Source organism: Pempheris klunzingeri, chromosome 20 (genome assembly GCF_042242105.1).
Source record: "Pempheris klunzingeri isolate RE-2024b chromosome 20, fPemKlu1.hap1, whole genome shotgun sequence".
NCBI lineage: Eukaryota > Metazoa > Chordata > Actinopteri > Acropomatiformes > Pempheridae > Pempheris > Pempheris klunzingeri.
In genome coordinates this window covers 14684527-14704523 of record NC_092031.1, presented here as the reverse complement: position 1 = coordinate 14704523, position 19997 = coordinate 14684527, and the positions used below count along the sequence as shown (strand labels likewise).

The 19997-nt window shown below is 41.1% G+C and overlaps 1 protein-coding gene across 1 annotated transcript; it reads right to left on the bottom strand.

Moving 5' to 3' along the window:
- Positions 1-2484: 2484 nt before the first annotated feature.
- On the bottom strand, positions 2485-19920 carry LOC139220206 (uncharacterized). The gene is made up of 10 exons (XM_070852276.1): positions 19461-19920; positions 18976-19035; positions 18190-18297; positions 17991-18092; positions 17770-17900; positions 15700-15759; positions 3912-4075; positions 3707-3814; positions 3261-3378; positions 2485-3103 (listed from the first exon to the last, which is right to left on the bottom strand). Exons 1-10 carry the CDS (start codon positions 19650-19652, stop codon positions 2485-2487), a joined length of 1662 nt encoding a protein of 553 aa, XP_070708377.1. The 5' UTR covers positions 19653-19920.
- Positions 19921-19997: the final 77 nt, after the last annotated feature.

Genomic DNA, 19997 nt, shown 5'->3' with positions numbered 1-19997 from the left:
ATTTCCCCAAACTCCTTTAGATCTGAGGGTTTTAAAGCAAAAAATATCTGCAGCAATATTGTGTTAAAAGTAATTTTTGTATTATAATTGTATTGACACTATATAATCTAGTGGGATCTTGGTTTCCACTGGTTTTCAGCTTCACTTTATTGCAGTTGGTTTAACCTCCTTCTGATCTGCTCTGTAAAGTGTATTGGATTTGACAGAGGTGATGAGCCCTTTAAAAAACTAGTATGAGTATGAACTGTACCATCATCGCAGCAATGATGAATTCTGCAGCTTTGTTTGTTTGGTGCCATTTACTTTCTGTTATTACTTCTTGCTTCCTTCTCTGCTTTTCTCATTATAATTGACCTTGTCGTACTAACTTCATGACATAGTTGCCTACAATAGCACAGTACAATGTTAGCTGACAGGTTTCCAAGTGAATGTTAGCTGACAGGTTTCCAAATTTAGTCCTGGGATAATTGCCTAGGGAGGAGCAAATAAAAGAATCTCCATCTTGTCACAGAGATGTTCACGTTTATGTTAGTGATTTCCTCTAACACTTCCCAGAATCCCATGTATGTAAAAGTAAAGTAAAACATTTTGACCTAGTATCTTTTTTTTTTTTTTTTTTACAAAAACTACATTTTAAAAAGTTTTTATTAAACGTATTATGTGTGTTTACATGTATTAATGTATTAATTGTTTTTATTGCCACTGTGTGAACAGATTGTAATGTAACTTAAAAAGACAAGACCTGTTCTGACTCTCTCGGCTGACTGTAACAGCCTGTGGACTGATTTCTATGTAAGAGACTCTGAGAAAAGAAAGTGACATTTACACACACTGCTGTGGGCCCCATCTCTCCTCAGCTCCCCGACAGCTCCAACAGTGTGCAACACTAGCTACCAAAATCTCTGTTTTACGGTTTAGTTGTGAAAAGGGGTCTTTGACTATGTTAGGATAACTAATTGAACATGTCACAATAAAAGTAAACCTTCCTCTTTCCATGGACGTGATGCTGAGAAGATTACGATCTGAGGGTATCTGGGTTCACTGTAATTTCCCTCATGATTCCCCCCTTTAATGTGATATGTTTTAATTTGGTTTTTAATAAAAGGTAAAATTAATTTGTTGCCTTAAGGCAACTATATGCATTCTGGAGAATTCTTGGGGTTGTACGTCTCACTAAGTATGAGTTGGATTTGTTTTGTCTTGTTTTCAGTGACAGCATGTTTTTAGTGAAACACTATTTCTAAATTTCAAATACTTCCATTATTTAAGCAGTTTTATGTAATAAAAACACAGTAAACATCTTTTATCATGCTGAAATAATGATTAATGCAATACAGTGTCCAGACTACTGATCCTCCATGTTATCAGTTTTTAATAAATAAATAAGTATAGGCACAACTCATAACCCTACTTTACTCATACATACTTGTGCTATTGAATGTTGGTTTTAATGTTTCATGTTTTGTTTAATGTTTAATGTTTCATTTGTGCAGCACATTGTAACCTTGATAAGAAAGACACTATATAAATAAAGATTATCATTACTCTTCTATAGTCATTAAACACTCCTGAATGAGGGACATCTTGTTACTTTGGTGCAAATTTGATTTTATTGACCTGTTTACGTGAAACTTAAACATGAAGTCGTACATGTGAACTCTTACAGGTTATGAAGCTGTGCATACTGCACATGAAGGGGCAACAACACATTCATACAACAAGCAACAAAACAAAAACAGAAAGAAGTGGTTAAATGAGAACATGCTGCGGTAGGATATTCGTAAGTCAGCCCTTTTAGTCTGCCCACAGCTTGTTTACCACAGCCATCAGATTTCAATGCACTGATGTGGCTTCAATGGGACCTTCACACTGCTACACGTGTTCTTTGCTGCTGTTCACAACCAGCTGACCTGCAGGAGCTCAGAGGATCATTTCAGTTAGGAGAAACTATTTACAGTGTAAGCTGGTACAATATAACAGAGTTGATGAGGAGTAAATGGTGCGCTGTAAATGATATGGCAAAATAATCAGTACACAATAATTCAGTAATATATCATCTCATCCAACAGTTGCAGCCCTGCACAGATGTGTTAGAAACCGTGTGAAGAAATAGGGATACATAAAATACAGTTTAGCGTAAATATTTAACCCCTTTAACTCCAGCGATCTACTTAAATTTCCCTTTAAGTGACTTTAAACTTGGAAGAAAACTTTCTTTACTACTGTATGACAATGTCACATACATTTTCCTGTTTCTGCCTCTTCTAATGCTTCATTGAAGCTACACTATTCTTATACTGAGTAAAATTCTGAAAAGGAAAATCTGAAGATATCATGCTGCATAAAACACATTTGACCTGTGGGGTTGAACAGGTAAAATATTTTACATGAACGCACGATCAATTAAAAAGACTTCTGTAAACAAGGAAAGATGATTAAGAATATAGCCCCCAGTCCAGAATTTGTAGTGTAAAGAGCAACTCCCTAGCGGCAGTGGATGGACTCTCCCTGATTATGGAGCCGTGTCTTGGTGGCCAGGGCTGCTTTGCGGGTCATGGTGGTGCAGCGGGACAGGATCTCCTCGGTTTTGGGTCTGGGTGGTACCCTGGGAGCGCCTCTGGACGTGGCAGATCCAGAGCTCTCGGAGCTGGTGTTGGAGCCACGGCGGTCGGACGGGCTGATGTGAGGCCTGCTGCTTCTGCCACCATGCTGCTGGGCTTCCTCTTTTAAACTGGAGGATGATTCACTGCTCGAGGAGAGGCCGGAGAAGCTGAGCTCCGTGCTTGCGTTGCTCGTGTTGCTTCTTCTGCGTGTGCGGCTGTCCGAGGGCGAGGCGTCCATCTTCGGTTGTGACCAGGTCTCAGAGAGGACATCGAGAGATTGGGCCTTGTGCAGACGCCCGGGTGTTTGAGACTCTCCTCTGGACTGACCTGGGCTGTTTTCCTCGGCGATGCTGGGTGGATGAGAAGCCTGAGGTTCCCTGCTGGTTGCCAGGTTCAGAGTGGAGCTATGCAGCTTTTTCTGCAGGCTGTACAAGCCTGCCCGTGGGTTGTTGTATGGCTGCAGGTACATGGAGGGGATGTAACCTACCTTGCCATTGAATCTAAAAAGAGGATTGCAAGATAAAAGGAACTGATTTCAATCTTTGAATCAAAATTCAACAACGTGGAAGCTATGTTTACATCCTATGTTAAGTTTCTTGATGTGGTCCTTATTCCCTTCTCTGTTGTTTTCAGTGCAGACAGATAAGACTGGGATACCTGATGAGCCACCAGCCGTCGTCAGACTTCCTCAGCACCTCAACCACAGAGCCAATGGACACAGACACCTCGTCTTGCTTCTTGGTTGAGTAACTCCTCATGGCACAGTACAGGGCACCTTAAAGTCACAATAAGACAAGCTCAAACTACAAAGCAGGCATGGCTGTACAGCTAAAGTCTTTCTTGAGATGTGATCAATTAAGGACATATACAGTGTCATAATTAAAATGACTAAAGAGCGCCCCTGAGTGTTTGTAACAACTACGCTTCACAGTAATGATAAGTATGTCAGGCATGCACTAATCAACGCCAACTGATATCAGACCTCAACACCAGTGTCAGGAGTACAGTTATGCCATTGTGCTTGGCAGATGAGATCAGTACTATGTGCATGTGCAATCTGGCACGTTCAAACTGATCTGTGACTACAAGTACACATATCACACCTCCCAGTTGGTATCCAACGTCATCCTCCTCCACTCCTTCCCACAACTCCAGGTAGGGAGCAGGAAACCAAGCCAAACGCTTATCCTCGTTCTCCACCAGCCACCAGCCTGGAGAGGGCAGAAAACACACCGTTAGCATGACAGAAATAGCAGCCCAGGGTTCAGAGAAGAAGGTCAATGAATGCACCACGGCTGCAGCACTGACCTGCGGGGTCTTTGATCAGGACATCCAACTTCTCATCCAGGTCGACCTTAAACGGCCGGTTCTTGGCATCCTTTGTCTCATAAGCAGCCACGCATCGGTACGTCTGGGTGACAAACGGGTGGGTGACGCCTCCCGCACCCAGGTGGGTCACACCCCCTCCTCCTCTACCTGAGGCATCGGGCAGGTCGTCAGACGGCAGGATCATGATGCTGCGTGGGAGAAGAAGTTCGAATGAAAACACAACTCCTGTGAAAATCTCAAAAACATTTGAGCTGAACTCCAAACAGCCCCACCTGTTCTTGGTGAAGTCCGGCTGCAGGTCGTGGTCTTTGGGCATGAAGAACTGAGTGACCTCCGAGCTCTGAATCACACTTTGGTCGCACTTGAGCAGCTTGTCGCAGTAGCTATCCAGGAACTTCATGCGCTGGATGGATTGTGTGGGTCCTCTCTGCTGGAGGCTGCTCCTCCTGGCCTCCCCTGGAGAAAGGAGACATTAACATTGTCTGAGAAGAGGATGAGCACGAGAACTGTTGCAGTTACTGGCTGCTTGTGCTTCACAGTGGCTTATAGGAGATCATCTAAACAGACTGTGACACACAGGTGCAATAATCTTACCACTGAATTTGGGGATCAATCTGTTTTTGCGGAAAGGGTTCAAATGAGGGAACCTCTTTTTCAGCTGTCTCTGCTGAGAAAAAGAATGCATTGTTATTTTATACAATTTTATTAAATATCATTCCCACAATGTTAACAGCATATTGAGTGCACTGAGATTTTCTTTTGGATTTACATGAAATTTCTTGAAATCCTGGAAGGACCTGTAGACAACCACTTCAGTCTCATCAGACCACAGCACTGATATCATGAACATCTGTGGAGAGGATGCAAACAAAACAAAAAAAAGGATGAGCAACATTTTCTAACCCAGCAGAGATATTTAAAAATGAAACATAAAATGCTCCTGAGGTGTGAGCGCACCTTGAGTTTCGGTGCGTCCCTGTGGACGGCGCCGATGATGCGGGCGCTGATCGCAGAACGCTGCTCTCCGGCCATCTCCACTGCGTCTCGGTTGATCCAGTAACCCCTGCTGACCTGTCTCGACTGGTCTACCAGCTCACGGAGTCGGGCTGTGGTAAATATACCTCTGCAAAGCCTTGATGGGGCGGGTGGGGCTGGGAGAGGGGGGGGTGTTAGAGGCGGAGCCGCGACTGAAATGCGCATGAGGGCTGGAGGGACGGAGCCGCTCCGACAGGTGTGGCTGAATCACTCCATCACGCAATGTCACTAGCAGATCGTCTGGGACAAAGGCATCTGTCACGAAAGGAATACCTACAAACACGTGGCACCCCTCCCAAAAAGATTTCAGTCAGAAAACTTTAACCCGCAAAGTGGCCAGCAGCTTAATTCTTCACTTCCAGCCTGATGACTTGACTAACAAGTCGACAACAGTGTGAAGCCTACTGACACGTTAAAGGAACAATCCGTTAAATTAGGAAATAAAGGGAGCTTAGAGAGAATATCTTTGCTGCCTATTGAGGTAAGATAAGATGAAATGTCCCATGGTCCTGCTGTTGATTATTTCTCTTAGCGGTGAATTATAGAACAACATTTGAATCGTTGAAGGACACTTGTGCCACTGTGATGGAGAAAAAACCCCATTTAAGTCAATCAGACACTCTCTCCCAATAATGGCTTAGTAGCTCAAAATCATAACCTGAAAGAGTAAGTCATTATTTTGAGTAAGTTTTTACATTATTTTCAGAAACTGAATCATAAGTTTAGGATAATTGGTCATGATTGAGTTAAAGACTGTGTTGAGACTTTAGATGGCATAACTCCAATCTTGTCAACACTAAAATTAATGATCAAGAATGTAGGGATCATTGAGCTTTGATAAGCTTTGATAAGCCGAGATTTCGATGATAACACCAATTTGCTTTGTAAAAAAAAAAGAGTTTGGTTCTAGACCTGCTCTTTATGTAAAGTGTCTTGAGATAACGCTGTTATGAATCGGTGCTTTATAAATAAAGATTGATTGATTGATTGAGTCATGCAGCATTTTATAAATTAGTTGTCCAAAGTATAAATTCTTTGAAAGTTCCCGCATTGTTACTGACAGCTTGTTCCCTTGTATTCCTTTAATATCAGCTCATCCATGGTATTGGTGGAGTTCCTGCATTGGTTCACATAACTTTGAAATGTAGTCTGAATAAAAATGATTTTTTTGTAAACTAGAGACACAATCCACCGGATCCTAAAAATAGATAAATTAATAAATAATACTACTACTAATAATGATAACTAGTCAGAATATGTTTGGAATTGGAATTAAATATTGTAAATATTGCACCTTACACTAAAAATGGATGCAGTCACACAAAAAATTGAGTTTCGCAAATATTTTTTTCTCAAAATGCAAATAAAATGCATTTTGCACACTCAGTATTTGGTCAAATCAGATGGCCCTTACCCTTACTAAAACATCACTGGCACACCAACTACAGGTATACTGTGTGTATTCTACATGTGGGATGCTGTTTGAAATTGACATATTTTAACGACAAAATCAAAAATCATACAAAGTCTATAAAGTCGTCCTCAACAATATAACTCTAATGGCATTTTTTTCACAAATGTAATCTAGACTGATTGTAGTTACTTATTTTTTGTAATTTTATTACACAATCCCGATTACATGTAAACATGTTCTTATTTCTCAAGAATTTATGATAACATCCACTCCTGCTGCTCCCCTCCCATCTTCATCAATTGCTTCCTGGCATCACTACTCAGCTCCCATAATTAAAAGTTTTTTTTGCACGTGCCATCACTTCACACTCATCATCTGGCAGCAATATCCCTTATCAGGAGCTAGTGTGGAGAGCTGTCTGTGTGTGTGTGTGTGTGTGTGTGTGTGTGTGTGTGTGTGTGTGTGTGTGTGTGTTGGGTGGGAGGGCAGGTGTTTCTTCAAAGTGAGGATTGGACAGTCGGAGGGGGTTATTCCAACCACTCATCAGATGGATGTGGGTGTGGAGTCCCTGTCTGAAGTGACGCCAGGACTTTATGGCACACACACACACACACACACACACACACACACACACACACACACACACCGCTGTGGTGTAAAAGGTCAGGACTCTCCAGCTTTGTGTACAACCCGAGAAGATGTCAACACCTGAGTGTAAAGCCACATGAGGTTTCCCACATGGGGCAAGAGGACCATGACTGGGGATTTTTTTGGGCATGTGTTGATGGCAAAAGAACAGGCAAAGGCCCAGAGAGCAATACATAATGTTTGCTCTGTGTGTGTGTGTGTGTGTACAAACCCCATCAAAACACATACAATATTCAATCCCAAAACAGACTATTTGTATGGACACGATCACACAATTACTAGCTCACACACACAAAGCTAATTGTGTATAAAATAGTATAAAATAGTAAGTGGCACTTCTGCAAAAGTATGTATTTTGGAATCCAACCACAGTTTTCCCAAAAATAAAAAAGATCTGATGGGATGAGAAGTGATCTGAAGCATTCTGGTTTTGAACCTCTGAAAAACTGCCAAAATCTTTTGGTGTGACAAATGATCCATACAATATGAATACATGGAATTTTAATCAGACTAAATATCATTAAGTTATGTGAGAATAGACTGAAAGATACTGTGTCTAGTTCCTAAACATCTTTAAATGTGCATAATTACCATATTCTTAATAAATCCTTCATGATTAACTCAAATAATAAGTGGTGAGAAAAAAATATATATATATATATATTTTTTTTTTTAATTTCATTAGTTAATATGATCATCATTTAAACATTTAAAACATGAAATATTTCCAGATTTGGTGTGACAATGTAATCATATGATCATTCTTGTATAGCTCTTTAAATATGCAGGTCTAGTTTTCAGGAATAAGGAATAAGGCTTCATTTTTGCATGTGATGAGCTGCAACTTAACGTTTCCTGTTCTGAAGTTCCTCTGTCCACTGTTATAGCTTTTCCTCTCTTATTTGTGTGTGTGCGTTAATCAGGGCGTCTCAGGAGGTCTCAGGAGGATCATTTGCAGTCGTTCATGGATGATAAGATTTCTGTAAGTCTTTGTGGGGATCAGCTCAGAGTTTAGCTATGCAGCGGATCTCTGCGTGCCAGTGATTTTACAGCCCAGATTAATGGCTCAGTGTGCCGAAAAATACCGTCCCTCCTCTCTTACAAAAAATAAAAAACTGCTCCCACATCGCGCCACAGGGCATCATTTTGTTTGATTTGGACTGGCTTCACAATGACTTCTTTGTTCGCTTTGTCTTGAAACTGTCAGAGAAATTGTCCAGGTGCATGGCTCACTGCTTTCATTTTCCTTTATCTCTACTGTACATTTACAGGAATATTCACTGAAAACAACAGCTTCCCTGATAGCCCCTGTCACATACGCAGTCACATCTTACAGATTACAGCAGGTATCTGAGCTTTAATCATACGCAGGCAAGTACGATGCGTGCTTGTTTTGCTGTATTTCCTTTAAGAGAGCAAATCAAAATCCTGCACCTTTAGATTGGTAAAAAAAAAAAAAGAAAGAACAGCTGACCACAAACTGAAGACATGACATGAAACACGCTTTATGGCTTTCTGCTCAGCCCATGGCAAACATTGCCAAATTCTTCAGGATGTAAAACCGCTGAGTGAGAAGGTTCAGGACTGTTAATGGATCTTCAAGAAGTAGCCGAGACATAAACCTCATATTAGCTTCTATTGACAGACCAATCAAACCATCTTGCCTGCTTTTAGGTGTGCGGTAAATCGTAAGTTACGATTAACAACACACCTAAAAGCAGAAAAAAAAACCATCGCCTCGAAATTTCCAAGTAAAGAAGGTCATTCGTTTCATGTTGTGAAAGCTGAGAAGGGCCGTGTTTAGGCATCTCATGAAAGAAGCAATACTCATGGTTATCCTCAGTATATACAAAGTGTAAAATAAAGTTATCCTTACTAGATCTAGAGGGGTTCAGGAGGCTCACAGCTTTTGAAGGCCCGAATCAACATTTTATTGGGGTCGTTTCTCATTACTGGATGATTACAGTTGCTTAATTATATTAAAGTCACAGCACAGAGGTGATTTCTCTAAATTCAGCTTAATTGACTGCTGTCATGTAAGTTAAATCTTTACTGGAGTTAAGATACTAACTGTGCACGTAGCTTCACTCATGGCACAACATGTATTCTTTCACAACAACAGACTTTGAACAAGTGGAAACAACGTAGACACCGTGTGAAGAACAGTGACACTAATGACATGTACCGTGTAGACCACAATTTATGTTATGTCCATGAACGCATTGCCTCACAGCATGCTGGGAAGCTCCGCTGGGCTTTCTGGTCACTTAAGCTGGAGAGTTTAATTACTTTTCTCAGTTGTCTCAGTTTAGTTAGATTTAGTAGCATGAAGAAATGAGTTGAGGTCACTATCTTTTTTTTTTTAAACAAAGTGATTTGGCAAGTTTCTCGGGAAGAAAACACAGACTAGATTAGATGATCAATTATGTTGTTAAGCTGTAAAGGCTAAGAATTAACACCTGTGATTCAAAACCTCAGCTACACCATGTTGGTGAAGTTTATGATAGCGAGATGTGGCTGAACGTTGTCCAGGCGACTGCACTGAGGAAGGTGGAGTCAGAGGATAAGGGTGTGAGGCTTCTGAGAAACAAGAAGACGGAAACTGATCTGAGCAATAGTAAACAAACCGGTGACTGTGTTTCTATAGGCAGAGCCAGGAAATCAGCGCTTGTTTCTCTGTAGAAAGTAAAATTTATCTGCATTCATTGTACCTGACACACCCTCTGAGGTGTGTGAGTCACACATGATATAAAAGGCAGTGCTGTAAGTACTCATGTGATTCACTGCACTAGATGAAAAAAAAAAGTGAAAGGATATACACTGTTTCCCATAAAGTTGGAATAAAATGTTTTTTTAACTCTTCTCATGAAATGATTGTGACAATGTGATTTATTCTTGATAAATAAAGTGTATATCTTCTCAACTTTATCGATCAAACTCTTCCAAACATATCACAGTGAAACTTAAACCACAATTAACCTTTGCAAACTGTGTATTCAGGCTTTAACAAAATTGGGGGTATTGAACAATTATTCCAATGGGCAACAGTGTACTTACAGAACTAACTAAAGTAAAATATAAATATACGGGAAATGCATTTAGTTTTAGTCGTTCTCAGTTTGGTCACATCGGTGCACTGAGACTAAACGCCTTCACTTACTGCTGTCTTTGTTATTTTTTTTTACAGTTTGCATCATGTCTGTCCAGATGGAAGATCAGTGTCACCAACTCAGTATCCCACCAGATGTGAAACACGGTCACAATCTCTCCTTCTATTCCTGAGTGATGGCATTAGATGACGTGCTTTTCAACAGCGAAGATGACCTTTGACCTTTAGGGCATAAAATGTTATCATTCCATTTTATCCTATCAGACAGTTATGTGTAACGTTGTCATAAACGAAATGTTGTCATAATTAACGAAGAAATTCAGAAGAAATTCCCTCAAGGCGTTTTCTGAGATAACATGTTCACAAGAATGTGACAGTCAGACATTCACAGACGTACAGACGGATGGACAACCCGCAATCATGACCCCTCTGGCCGCAGCTTCTGCCACCATGGAGAGCATATAAACTAAAACTAATGCTGAAACCAAAATGAAACATTTTCAAAAAATAAAAACTAGACTGAAACAAGCTAACCCTCTCTGGAAACTACAATTGAAGTGAATTTAAAACAAAATTAATAACATAACTAATATAACTAATGAAAAAAACCTTTTGTGTGTGATACTGCAAACCCTTTAAATGATAAACTCCTCTGTAATGGCTACATTCAACACACCCATAAGAAGAGGCTTGTTGCGAACCATAAATGAGGTGAGTATGTATTTTCCTGCAGAGGTTAATAAACAAACATTCATGCTTTAAATTGTTTAATTAACATGCTGTGCTGAACACCGATCACAAGGCAAACACAGACCTTTCACTAATCTATTTTTAGAGTGCACGAACGGCACACAGATTTACGATACTTCCTTCCACTCAGTGAGGGTTGACCGGTTCTTGTCTAATTTCAGCTCCATCACTATTGGCTTCGGCAACTGGAAATAATGCAGCATGTCATGTTGCAGGTCATAAAATGTAGGACAAATTCAAAATGTGACTCGATTGTGGGGCTGGAGAAACAGTTATGGTGATCTGGGCAAAATTTCACAGCAATCTATCCTGTAGTTGTTGAGATATTCCAGTCTGGACAAACGACTTTCCCTAATGCTTGTTGGACATTTCCATTTTTTTTTTGTGACTTTTTGAGAGTCTTATAGTAATAGTAATATAGACAATGACGGCAGTTAAAAGTGTGGATGCTTTGCACGGCATTTCAGGAATACTTTTCTCATCACAAGACATCCTCTGTCTCTTCATCCAAGCGTATTGTCAATGACACTTCTGGCAGGGAATCGGTGGTGTCTGTGCCAAGAGTAACACTATAAATAGTAGGTGGTTAATAAGCAGGATTGCGGTTGTGCGTGTGGTTACTCAGACTGAATGTTTGTCTAATAATCAGTTGCTAAGTTGCAGGAACTGGAATATGGTCACTTTTGTTCCTTTTAGCTTTGCAGGTGTTGGCTTATGCCCCTGCTGTTGCATCGCTAGAGGTGAGACAGGTTTGGTCTGAGCTGTCCTGGTCACTGTAGTGTACAGAGGAGGACAACATGGCCTCTTCCTCTGCTGCCACCCTCAGGCCAGACTGTGATACATCCCCTCCCTCCTCACACATCCAAACATTTTGTCATTTAGTTAAAGGTTTGTTTGACCGTCTCACTGGAAACACCACATCGCAGGACAGACAGCAACTACAGTTATGTTGCAACATGTTAGGCCTGCAGGTAATACACACACACACACACGCTTCACACAAAGTACAGATACACACATCATCTGTGAGATAAGATGAGATAAGATCAACTTTATTAATCCGGAAGGAAATTATTTTTCCAGAATACAATACAACAGTTGAAGCAGTATACACAATTACAGAAAGGAATTGAATAAAAATAAAAATAAGTATACAAAGTACAAAGTGTAAAGTGTCTAAGTGGATGCAGAGAAATAGTTCCTAACAAATTAAATAAAATAAGTACAAAATGTAAACAAGAAACGGATAAATCACAAAGTGAATTGAGAGTAAACAGTAAACCTTTGACGACTATTGCACATGATGATATCGCACGATTGAACGAGTCCGTTAAGTATCCCTCCTGCTGAAGGAGGAGGAATTATACATTTATACTATATTATACTATTGCCACAGGTAGGAAAGATCTCCTGTGGCAGCCTGTGGTTCACCTCGGTGGTCTTATGACTGAAGGTGCTCTGACAGGATGCCAGTGTGGCATGCAGGGGTTGAGAGGTGTTGTCCATGATGCTGAGCAGCTCCCTCAGCATCCTCCTCTCGGACACCTCCACCACAGACTCCAACTCGACTCCCAGGACGGAACCAGCTCTCCTGATGAGCTTGTTGAGTCTGTTAGCGTCAGTTGTCTGCAGCCTGCTGCCCCAGCACACTACAGCGTAGAAGATGATGCTGGCTACCACCAAATGATAGAACATCTGTTACTGGGGTAACAGTGCACAGTCTTAGTTGAGTTCCTTCGATGTGAGTCCTTCGTTGTATACTTTAAAATGCAAATCATGTGTGTTACAGACAGGTTTGTACACATGGGATGGATGTAAATGTGCTCAGGTACTTCAACTTGAGTATTTCCATTTTATGCAACTTAGTAGCAGTACTTCTACTGCTTTCTCAGATTAAAACCATATATCTCCATATTTAGTGATTTTGATTTTTTCTGATTAAATGTTCCTTTCTGGGTTGAGACAAATCTAAAACTATGAAACCTAAAACTAATCTATAAACTAAATAAACTATTTTAAAAAATTCCACTGATAAGAAGTACATACTCAGACTTTTACTGAAGTCAGGTTTTGAATACTTTTACTTAGTCATGGAGCATTTTCACAGGGTGCTTTTAATACTTTTACTGTGCATATCCATAGTTCAAATGTAATCTGTATGTGTTTTACTGGTGCAGTTCCAAATAAAATGTAGGCACAAGAGCTGGAATCTTGTCTCCCAAAGATCATTGGTTGACGCCCGGTCTGTTTCACCACGTATGATTCTTATCTCGAGTGAGCACAATGGTATAAACAGATCCTTCGCTTATGTTGAGGAAGCAAAGTGACAAGTTCTGAATTATGTTTTAATACTGATAGCTGGACCAGGATGTCAGTCTTGTTTCCAGGTTCACCACAGTTCGACCAAAGCCAAGTCAAACAAAGCAAACCTGAGCCTGCCAAGTTTAGTCTGAGATATCTTGCCCTTTGTACCGTACGTGGAAATTATTATTTCTGAAACCCCGGACGCCTGTGGCAGTCAGGGGACAGTGCGTCTCTTTCAGTATTCAGTATTTGACAACCAGGGAATGAAAACCATTTAGAATCAGTACAGCTGCTCTGAGTGTCTAATATTGCTGCACAAGGATGCTTTGAGTGTCAGTATGAAACACTTAGTGAGCAACAAAAAGGTGGTACTTGATGTTGCGGGATGAAAATTAATTGTATATTAACACCCAGATACCTGCAGTTACTGAAATAACTCTTATGGTGAGTAATCCAGAGCAAGATGCTGAAAATAGCATCATTGTAGTGTTGAATTTTCATTGAATTAACTTGATGAAAATGTACATTATATGACGGAATTTGTCCACCATTGTTTTTCCCCGTCTGTATTTGGAACCAACCTTTATTTCCTCATGTCATCCACTCCCCCAGCAATTCATTGAAACCTGGCTTTTCTATGAAGCATGGTATATGTATTATATATATGCCGTTATATCTAGAGCAGATATTATGATGCCCGGAGATTTTGCAATATGTTTTATTGCACCATCCTGTTTAATAATAATGTAATCTTTTTTTGACTATTAAAGTTGCACAGTACCTTTAAGCCATGTTAGTGCGTGCTCCTTGTGCAAATCCTGTTTGCAACAGTTATATTCTTATTCTTTTGACTCGACGTGCTAAAACTTCTAGCAGACTGTATGAAATGTTTAAACACACCAGAGGGCAGTGCAGGGTAAAAAGTGACTTTTCAAACCCAGCAGAAAGCAGCTGCTGCAGTGCAAGTGCACCACCACATTTCAAAATTGATATAGTTCCCAGCTTATTTTCATCTTTGAAATGAGGTGTGGTATGTAAAAACACGTTATATTCATCAAACAGGCAAGACACAGTGAGGGGTGTTTTGATGATTTTTTTTTAACTCCATAAAGCATTCTTTACAGTCACACCATCAATCAAATCCAGGCTTTTTCTCAAACAAACACACTTCTGATCTGTTATAATACAACTCTGATAAGCTTTAGAAAGATGGCACCGTCAGATGGAAAGGGAACATGATTAGGGAGTCTTTTCATAGGCAATTTAACAAAAATATTTCCTTTAATGAAGATAGATTTTTTTTCTTTTTCATATAATATATGGATAGAATAAAATTTTGTCTCTGAAAATGGAAGGTTTTATGTTTGGAGAGTGCTATGAGAGTTGCATAGTCGAGGAGACATAAACGTAGGGATAGTGGGGATCTTAATTTAAAATGACACATGAGGGAATAAAAAGCTCTTTGTTTAATGCAGAGTGCAGGGTAAAAATACTCTTGTTTTTTTTTAATACTTTTGTGTGATTGTTTTGGCTCTATCGCCCCCACCTTTCAACACAGTCAAACCCTTAAAAACTAGTCAAAAAGCTTAACCTGCCACCTTGATGCTTGTGCACTAGGGCACGCGAGTGGAAAATCCTGACTGCAAGCATTAGTAACATATAGTCCATCTTTGTGCAAATGTAACTTAACAGAACAAGATCCACAGCAATCACATGTGATAGTAATCTCCCAAGCTGTTGTATGAACACGGGAAAAGCTCGTTTTGTGTGTCACAGCCTTTAAAAGTGCCACTCTGCGTCCATCACTTAGAGTAAAATAACAAAATATCCTCTTGGCAGGCAAACAAAGAACCAGCTTAGCTTTAAAAAAAGACAAAATACTGTCATTCTAGCTTATGGGCTGATTAAAGCCCAAAATAATCATGAACCCAAACTTCTCTCTCGCTTTTTCTTCCCCACGGACATCTTTAGAGATGGCGTTCATGAGGGCAGACTCCTCGGAGAAGTCCTTGTCCAACAGCAGTCAAAGAAAACGTGTTTATGTTGCTCACTCTGTGTCGGCAGGATGAAAGCTGGAAATGTTTCTAGTAGCAAAAACAAGCAGGGGAATTCCCAACTCAGCTTATAAAGTGTCTTGAGATGCTGTGCCAAGCGTTTCTTTTTTTTTTAAAAAACAGACGTTAAAACAAATGAAGAGAGGGGTACACTATATGAGCCACGCCCGGCCTCTGCTGCTGGTTCTAACTTTACAAACTCCAGCCAGGGAGCAGAGCTGCACTTTCTTCCCGTCTCACCCATACGTACATTCATTTGTCCAAAATCCCGTCCACTGGTCAATCAGCTGTCCGTCCACTTACTGGGAACATGTAAGAGTTTGTACTTCTCTAAAGTCCAAAACCTCAGCCCTAGTCATTTTGCTCTTCCTCCTCAGCAGCATCCGCAGACCTCTGCTTTGCTTTAAGTCTCTGTCCATCAAAAATAAGATCCACGATGCCTGCTGATGTCACCGGAACTCGTAGATGGCTGCACTGTGCTCGGGAACGTGGGTGAGGTTTAGAGACTGGTACCTGCAGTGTAACGACACACACGGTATGTTAGAGATGTATACGTGTTAGAAGCACATGGCATATGCTGGAAAAGAAGAAACTTTTAATAAAATCAAACCCCTTTTGGATACTACATATGGCCAGCATTTTTCTGCAATAGCAATTCAATGTATTTACATTCAGCAATTACCTCCTTTTTTTTTTAGCTTTAATTAGTTTGAATTGTTAGTGGCACAAGTCTGCCATTCCCATAATGGATTCAAACACATGTGCTCCAGCGTCATTTATGTCATTGAGGAGGGTCATAAAGGGCAGGTGATGCCTCGGACAGATCCACCGGACTGATCCATTGGCCTCATCGACTGCTGGACTCTTTATTAGATTGTTTGTTCGCTTACACTTGTTTATTTCAGTGAACTTTGTAAAGCACTGTGAGACACTCTGTTGTGATACTGGGCTATACAAAATAAATTGAATTGAATTGAATTGAATTGATATCAGCATCACTGTTTACGGTTCTCTCTTTCCACAACATATTAACCTCTGCGCCACATTTAAAGCAACCAACCGCCAAGACAAGACAACAGTCATTTTCAGCATTTCTGTTTTTTCCTCCAGTGGATCAGTGTCACCAAGAAGAGACCAAATAGGAGCAGCGACAGAGAGCTGCAGGTGACAGGCTGCACACCTCCAACTTTTACCTTTACGGGGCCTTGCTGTTGTGTGGAAAACTACTTTCACCATGGGCAGCATGAATTCAGGGTTCTCACAGCATGACGGGAAAAAAACCACACCACTGACTGATGTATTTATTCAAACTATGTGAGTTTGTTTGGCTGCAGAGTAAACGGATACACCAGTTGCTCTTCTGTTGTATTTCTCCAGCTGGAGGAGCGTTTGCTGTAAAGCGCTACCCACAGGTGTCACTAAATCTACCAGGACTTAAATCTTAAGAATAAAATAAATGGTTTTAACTGAATACAATGGTGCCTTTGGCACCATCATAACACACTTATTTGGGAAAATCATAGCCTATTAATTTTAAGTCTGGTCACGTTCACATCAATGGTGTTTGGAGTCTGAAGCATTTATTTCTTCAGTCTGGTTCATGAGGCCTTGCGGGAACTGTGCCAATATAATTTGTTGTTTTAAAATGTGCCCATCTGAATAAATTGACTTCACTTGACACAACCGCAGGCAAGTCTTTCCAAAAACAACCCCAAAATGAAAGGGTTTATTAGAATAAAAAGATGGATGTTAATGTTGGAAAGCCAATACTTAATTATCCTTGAGGGAAAGAATGCATTTAGGGCAAACTGCAGTCTGGACTGATGCTCATTTTTAGCTTTTTCCTTCATGTGTGGTTTGCAGGGTTTCACACCAGAGGTGGTAAAAGGCAGCAAAGAGCAGTCGGTCCTGAAGAAGCTACTTATTAAGTCCATAACAACATACACATTACAATTAATACGGTGCCAAATGGAAGAAAAGCAAGTGTCATAGAAGGTATGTTATAAGTGCTGGCTGTTAATCATTTTCCACTTGGCGTCCAAAATGGCGTACTGTAGGGATATTCTGCGATCAGAGAGGGAAACAAAACTGCTTCCAAGTATTTGGTCAGAGAAGAGAATAAAAAATTGAATGGAATGAAATCAGAGGGCATTCGTAATGATAGCTAAACCAATATGTGCAGAGGGAGTTGAAAGAAATGCCAAAGAATGTCAAATAAAAAACGAAAACGCTAAAGATAGAGTACAAGTGGGCCTGTGAATTGCTTAGAACCAGACAGCACGACCGTATAAATCAAAAGCAACAAAAACTGTGGATAGATTGTTGTGCTTTTCCCGTATAAGGTTGCACACAGTCTAACCTTGATCCATCTAATCATCTGAGCAGTTCTCCTGCAGACGTTCAAAATTCAGGGCACAAAGACACCGCAGAAAGCTGCACGTGTTGTCTGTTATTGACTTTCTGATGCTGATTTGTAACATTTCTCGACTTCACCTCACAATAACCAGTGCTGTGCTGCGTTACCATTCAGAGCTCCTGTGGTAGTAGTAGCCCTCGATCGTCGCTGTGGATTTCTGGAAGCAGATGTAGTAGAATCCAGCAAAGGAAGCTCCGCTGATGTCTTTGATCGTGTGGTCTGGGACCAGAAACTGCTCCTGAGGGGGACAAACGGAGTGAGACATAGCAGCAGCTGCAGTTCAGTGGTGACTTCCTACAACATATGGTCAGGCTCAGTTTAGGCTTACCTTCCACCTCATGAAAATATAGTCGGAGTTCTTCAGATCCTCATAGTCAAAATCATCCGAGTTGAATGTCTTTGCATACTGGTAGAAGGCCTGGAATTTGCCCTTGAGACGAAAAATAAAAAAAGATTATGCCACATAAACCATTGATTCTAATCAACACAAGTGCTCTACGACATGATGATTATAACCGTAGGCTTACCCAGTGCTTACGATCCACATCTTCATCCGCATCCCATTTCCGAGTGAGAAATGGCCGTTTCCTGCTGATTATCTCTCCAGCAAAGAACGTGGTCAGAGTTGGGTATTCCTGCGAGAGTCAACAGAGAAGCATTGAGACTTTTGTTTGCTCTGGCGCAGCCGACCTGATGCATACCGCTTTGTCTTTTCTTCTCTTTGTCAGTGAGAGAATGTCACACCCAATGCTAATAGTAAGTCTGTCAGTTCAATGTTTTCAATCAAAACAAATCACCGGATAGAAAACGACCTCTGAGGAAAATATATACTGCTATTTACAGTTTATTTTCAAACTGGAAGTTATGACAAACAGTTGTGTCAAGTGGGAACACATATAAACAAGTCAATATATAGACGCTACACCTGCATTACACCTGCCCTGCGGTTCAATGTGACTCATTTTATCTAGAAAATGACTTCATATGTCACTTCATAACATATTCTGGTCATTCTGGGTAGTGTGGCAAGAAAGTTATAATGTTACTTAGCCTTATCATGAAGTGCATGCCAATTTCTGCTGCGTTCTGTGTGGTTTTTTTAGTTGCAGGGTCGCTTTACTGTGCTTGAATCTGCAGTAGCATCCTCTAGAATGGGAAAGCCTGAACCTGGACTGTACCACTCTCTTAAAAAAGGGACACAAATACGACTAGCAGTGGCCAGACATAGCTTAAAATAAACACAATGAGCAGTGGCCAGACTCTTCTTAAATTATTTATGTCCGTGACTTAATAAAGGCAGCTACTCCTCTCACCTCCGTCAGCCCTTTTATCTTCAGGTATCCACACAGGTAAGAGTCCTCCATAGTGACATGCTGAAAAAGACAAAGACACAATCAACAACAAAGAATGACACCTCGTATTGCTGTTACATTGTTTCTTCCATATTCATGTAACCATAACTGGGAATGCTGTGATGGGATTTTATGAGCTCCCTCTCACACAAATCAGCCATAAAACTTGTGGTGGTCGTCCAACTGATGCAGATTAAACCTCTATTAAGTTGCATTTGTTTTTATAATAACGTGAATGACATGTCGCCCTGTAGCTCGTACAGAGCTTCTAGTAAACAGTAGCAGGCACTGCTAGCTACAGCCCTAGCTAGCTAGGTGAGTTACTCCACGACAGGCCAGCGCTCATTGATTTCCCAGCTGTCAATCATCGCAGCGCCCGTTTGACAGATCACCAAATGACCCTGACAGCTCCCCCGAAGAGTTAATTATCCGCTTCTCAGCCCCACCTGCAGAACGACCTCCACGTCGTAAGAGTTCCCTTTGCTCTTCTGGTGGCCCCTGAACTTGGAGCCGCTGTACAGCAGCGAAGTGACAACACCAGGCTGCTGCGTGTTTATTGGCGGCGGCGGAATAAGCGAGGCCGAGGATGCGAAGGCCGCGGCGGGGGAGTCGCTGAGGTATCCAGCGGGGACAGGCATGGCTCCCGCTTCGCTGGCTGGGCACCGACCGCGGGCAATTGCCGTCTCGGCAATGGACTCTGTTGGCGTCTACGAAGAGGTGGAGAAGGACTGAAGGGGTCCACCAACATTCAAGCCCCCCCCCGATTCCTCCTCAGTTTAGTTTACCGGGCACCAGGCTCCTAGAAAAGTAAGTGGACTTCGACGCGGCGCCGTAGGCAGCAGAATCCGCCCTTCTCATTGGCCAACTGAGTTCACCTTGCTAAGATCTTCAACGCTCATTGGTTGGATTTGCGGAAGGCCTTATGGGAATTTTTGAGTGTAGTTTTTTAACCGTTGTGTAAGTGTTCATGGAACCACTTATAA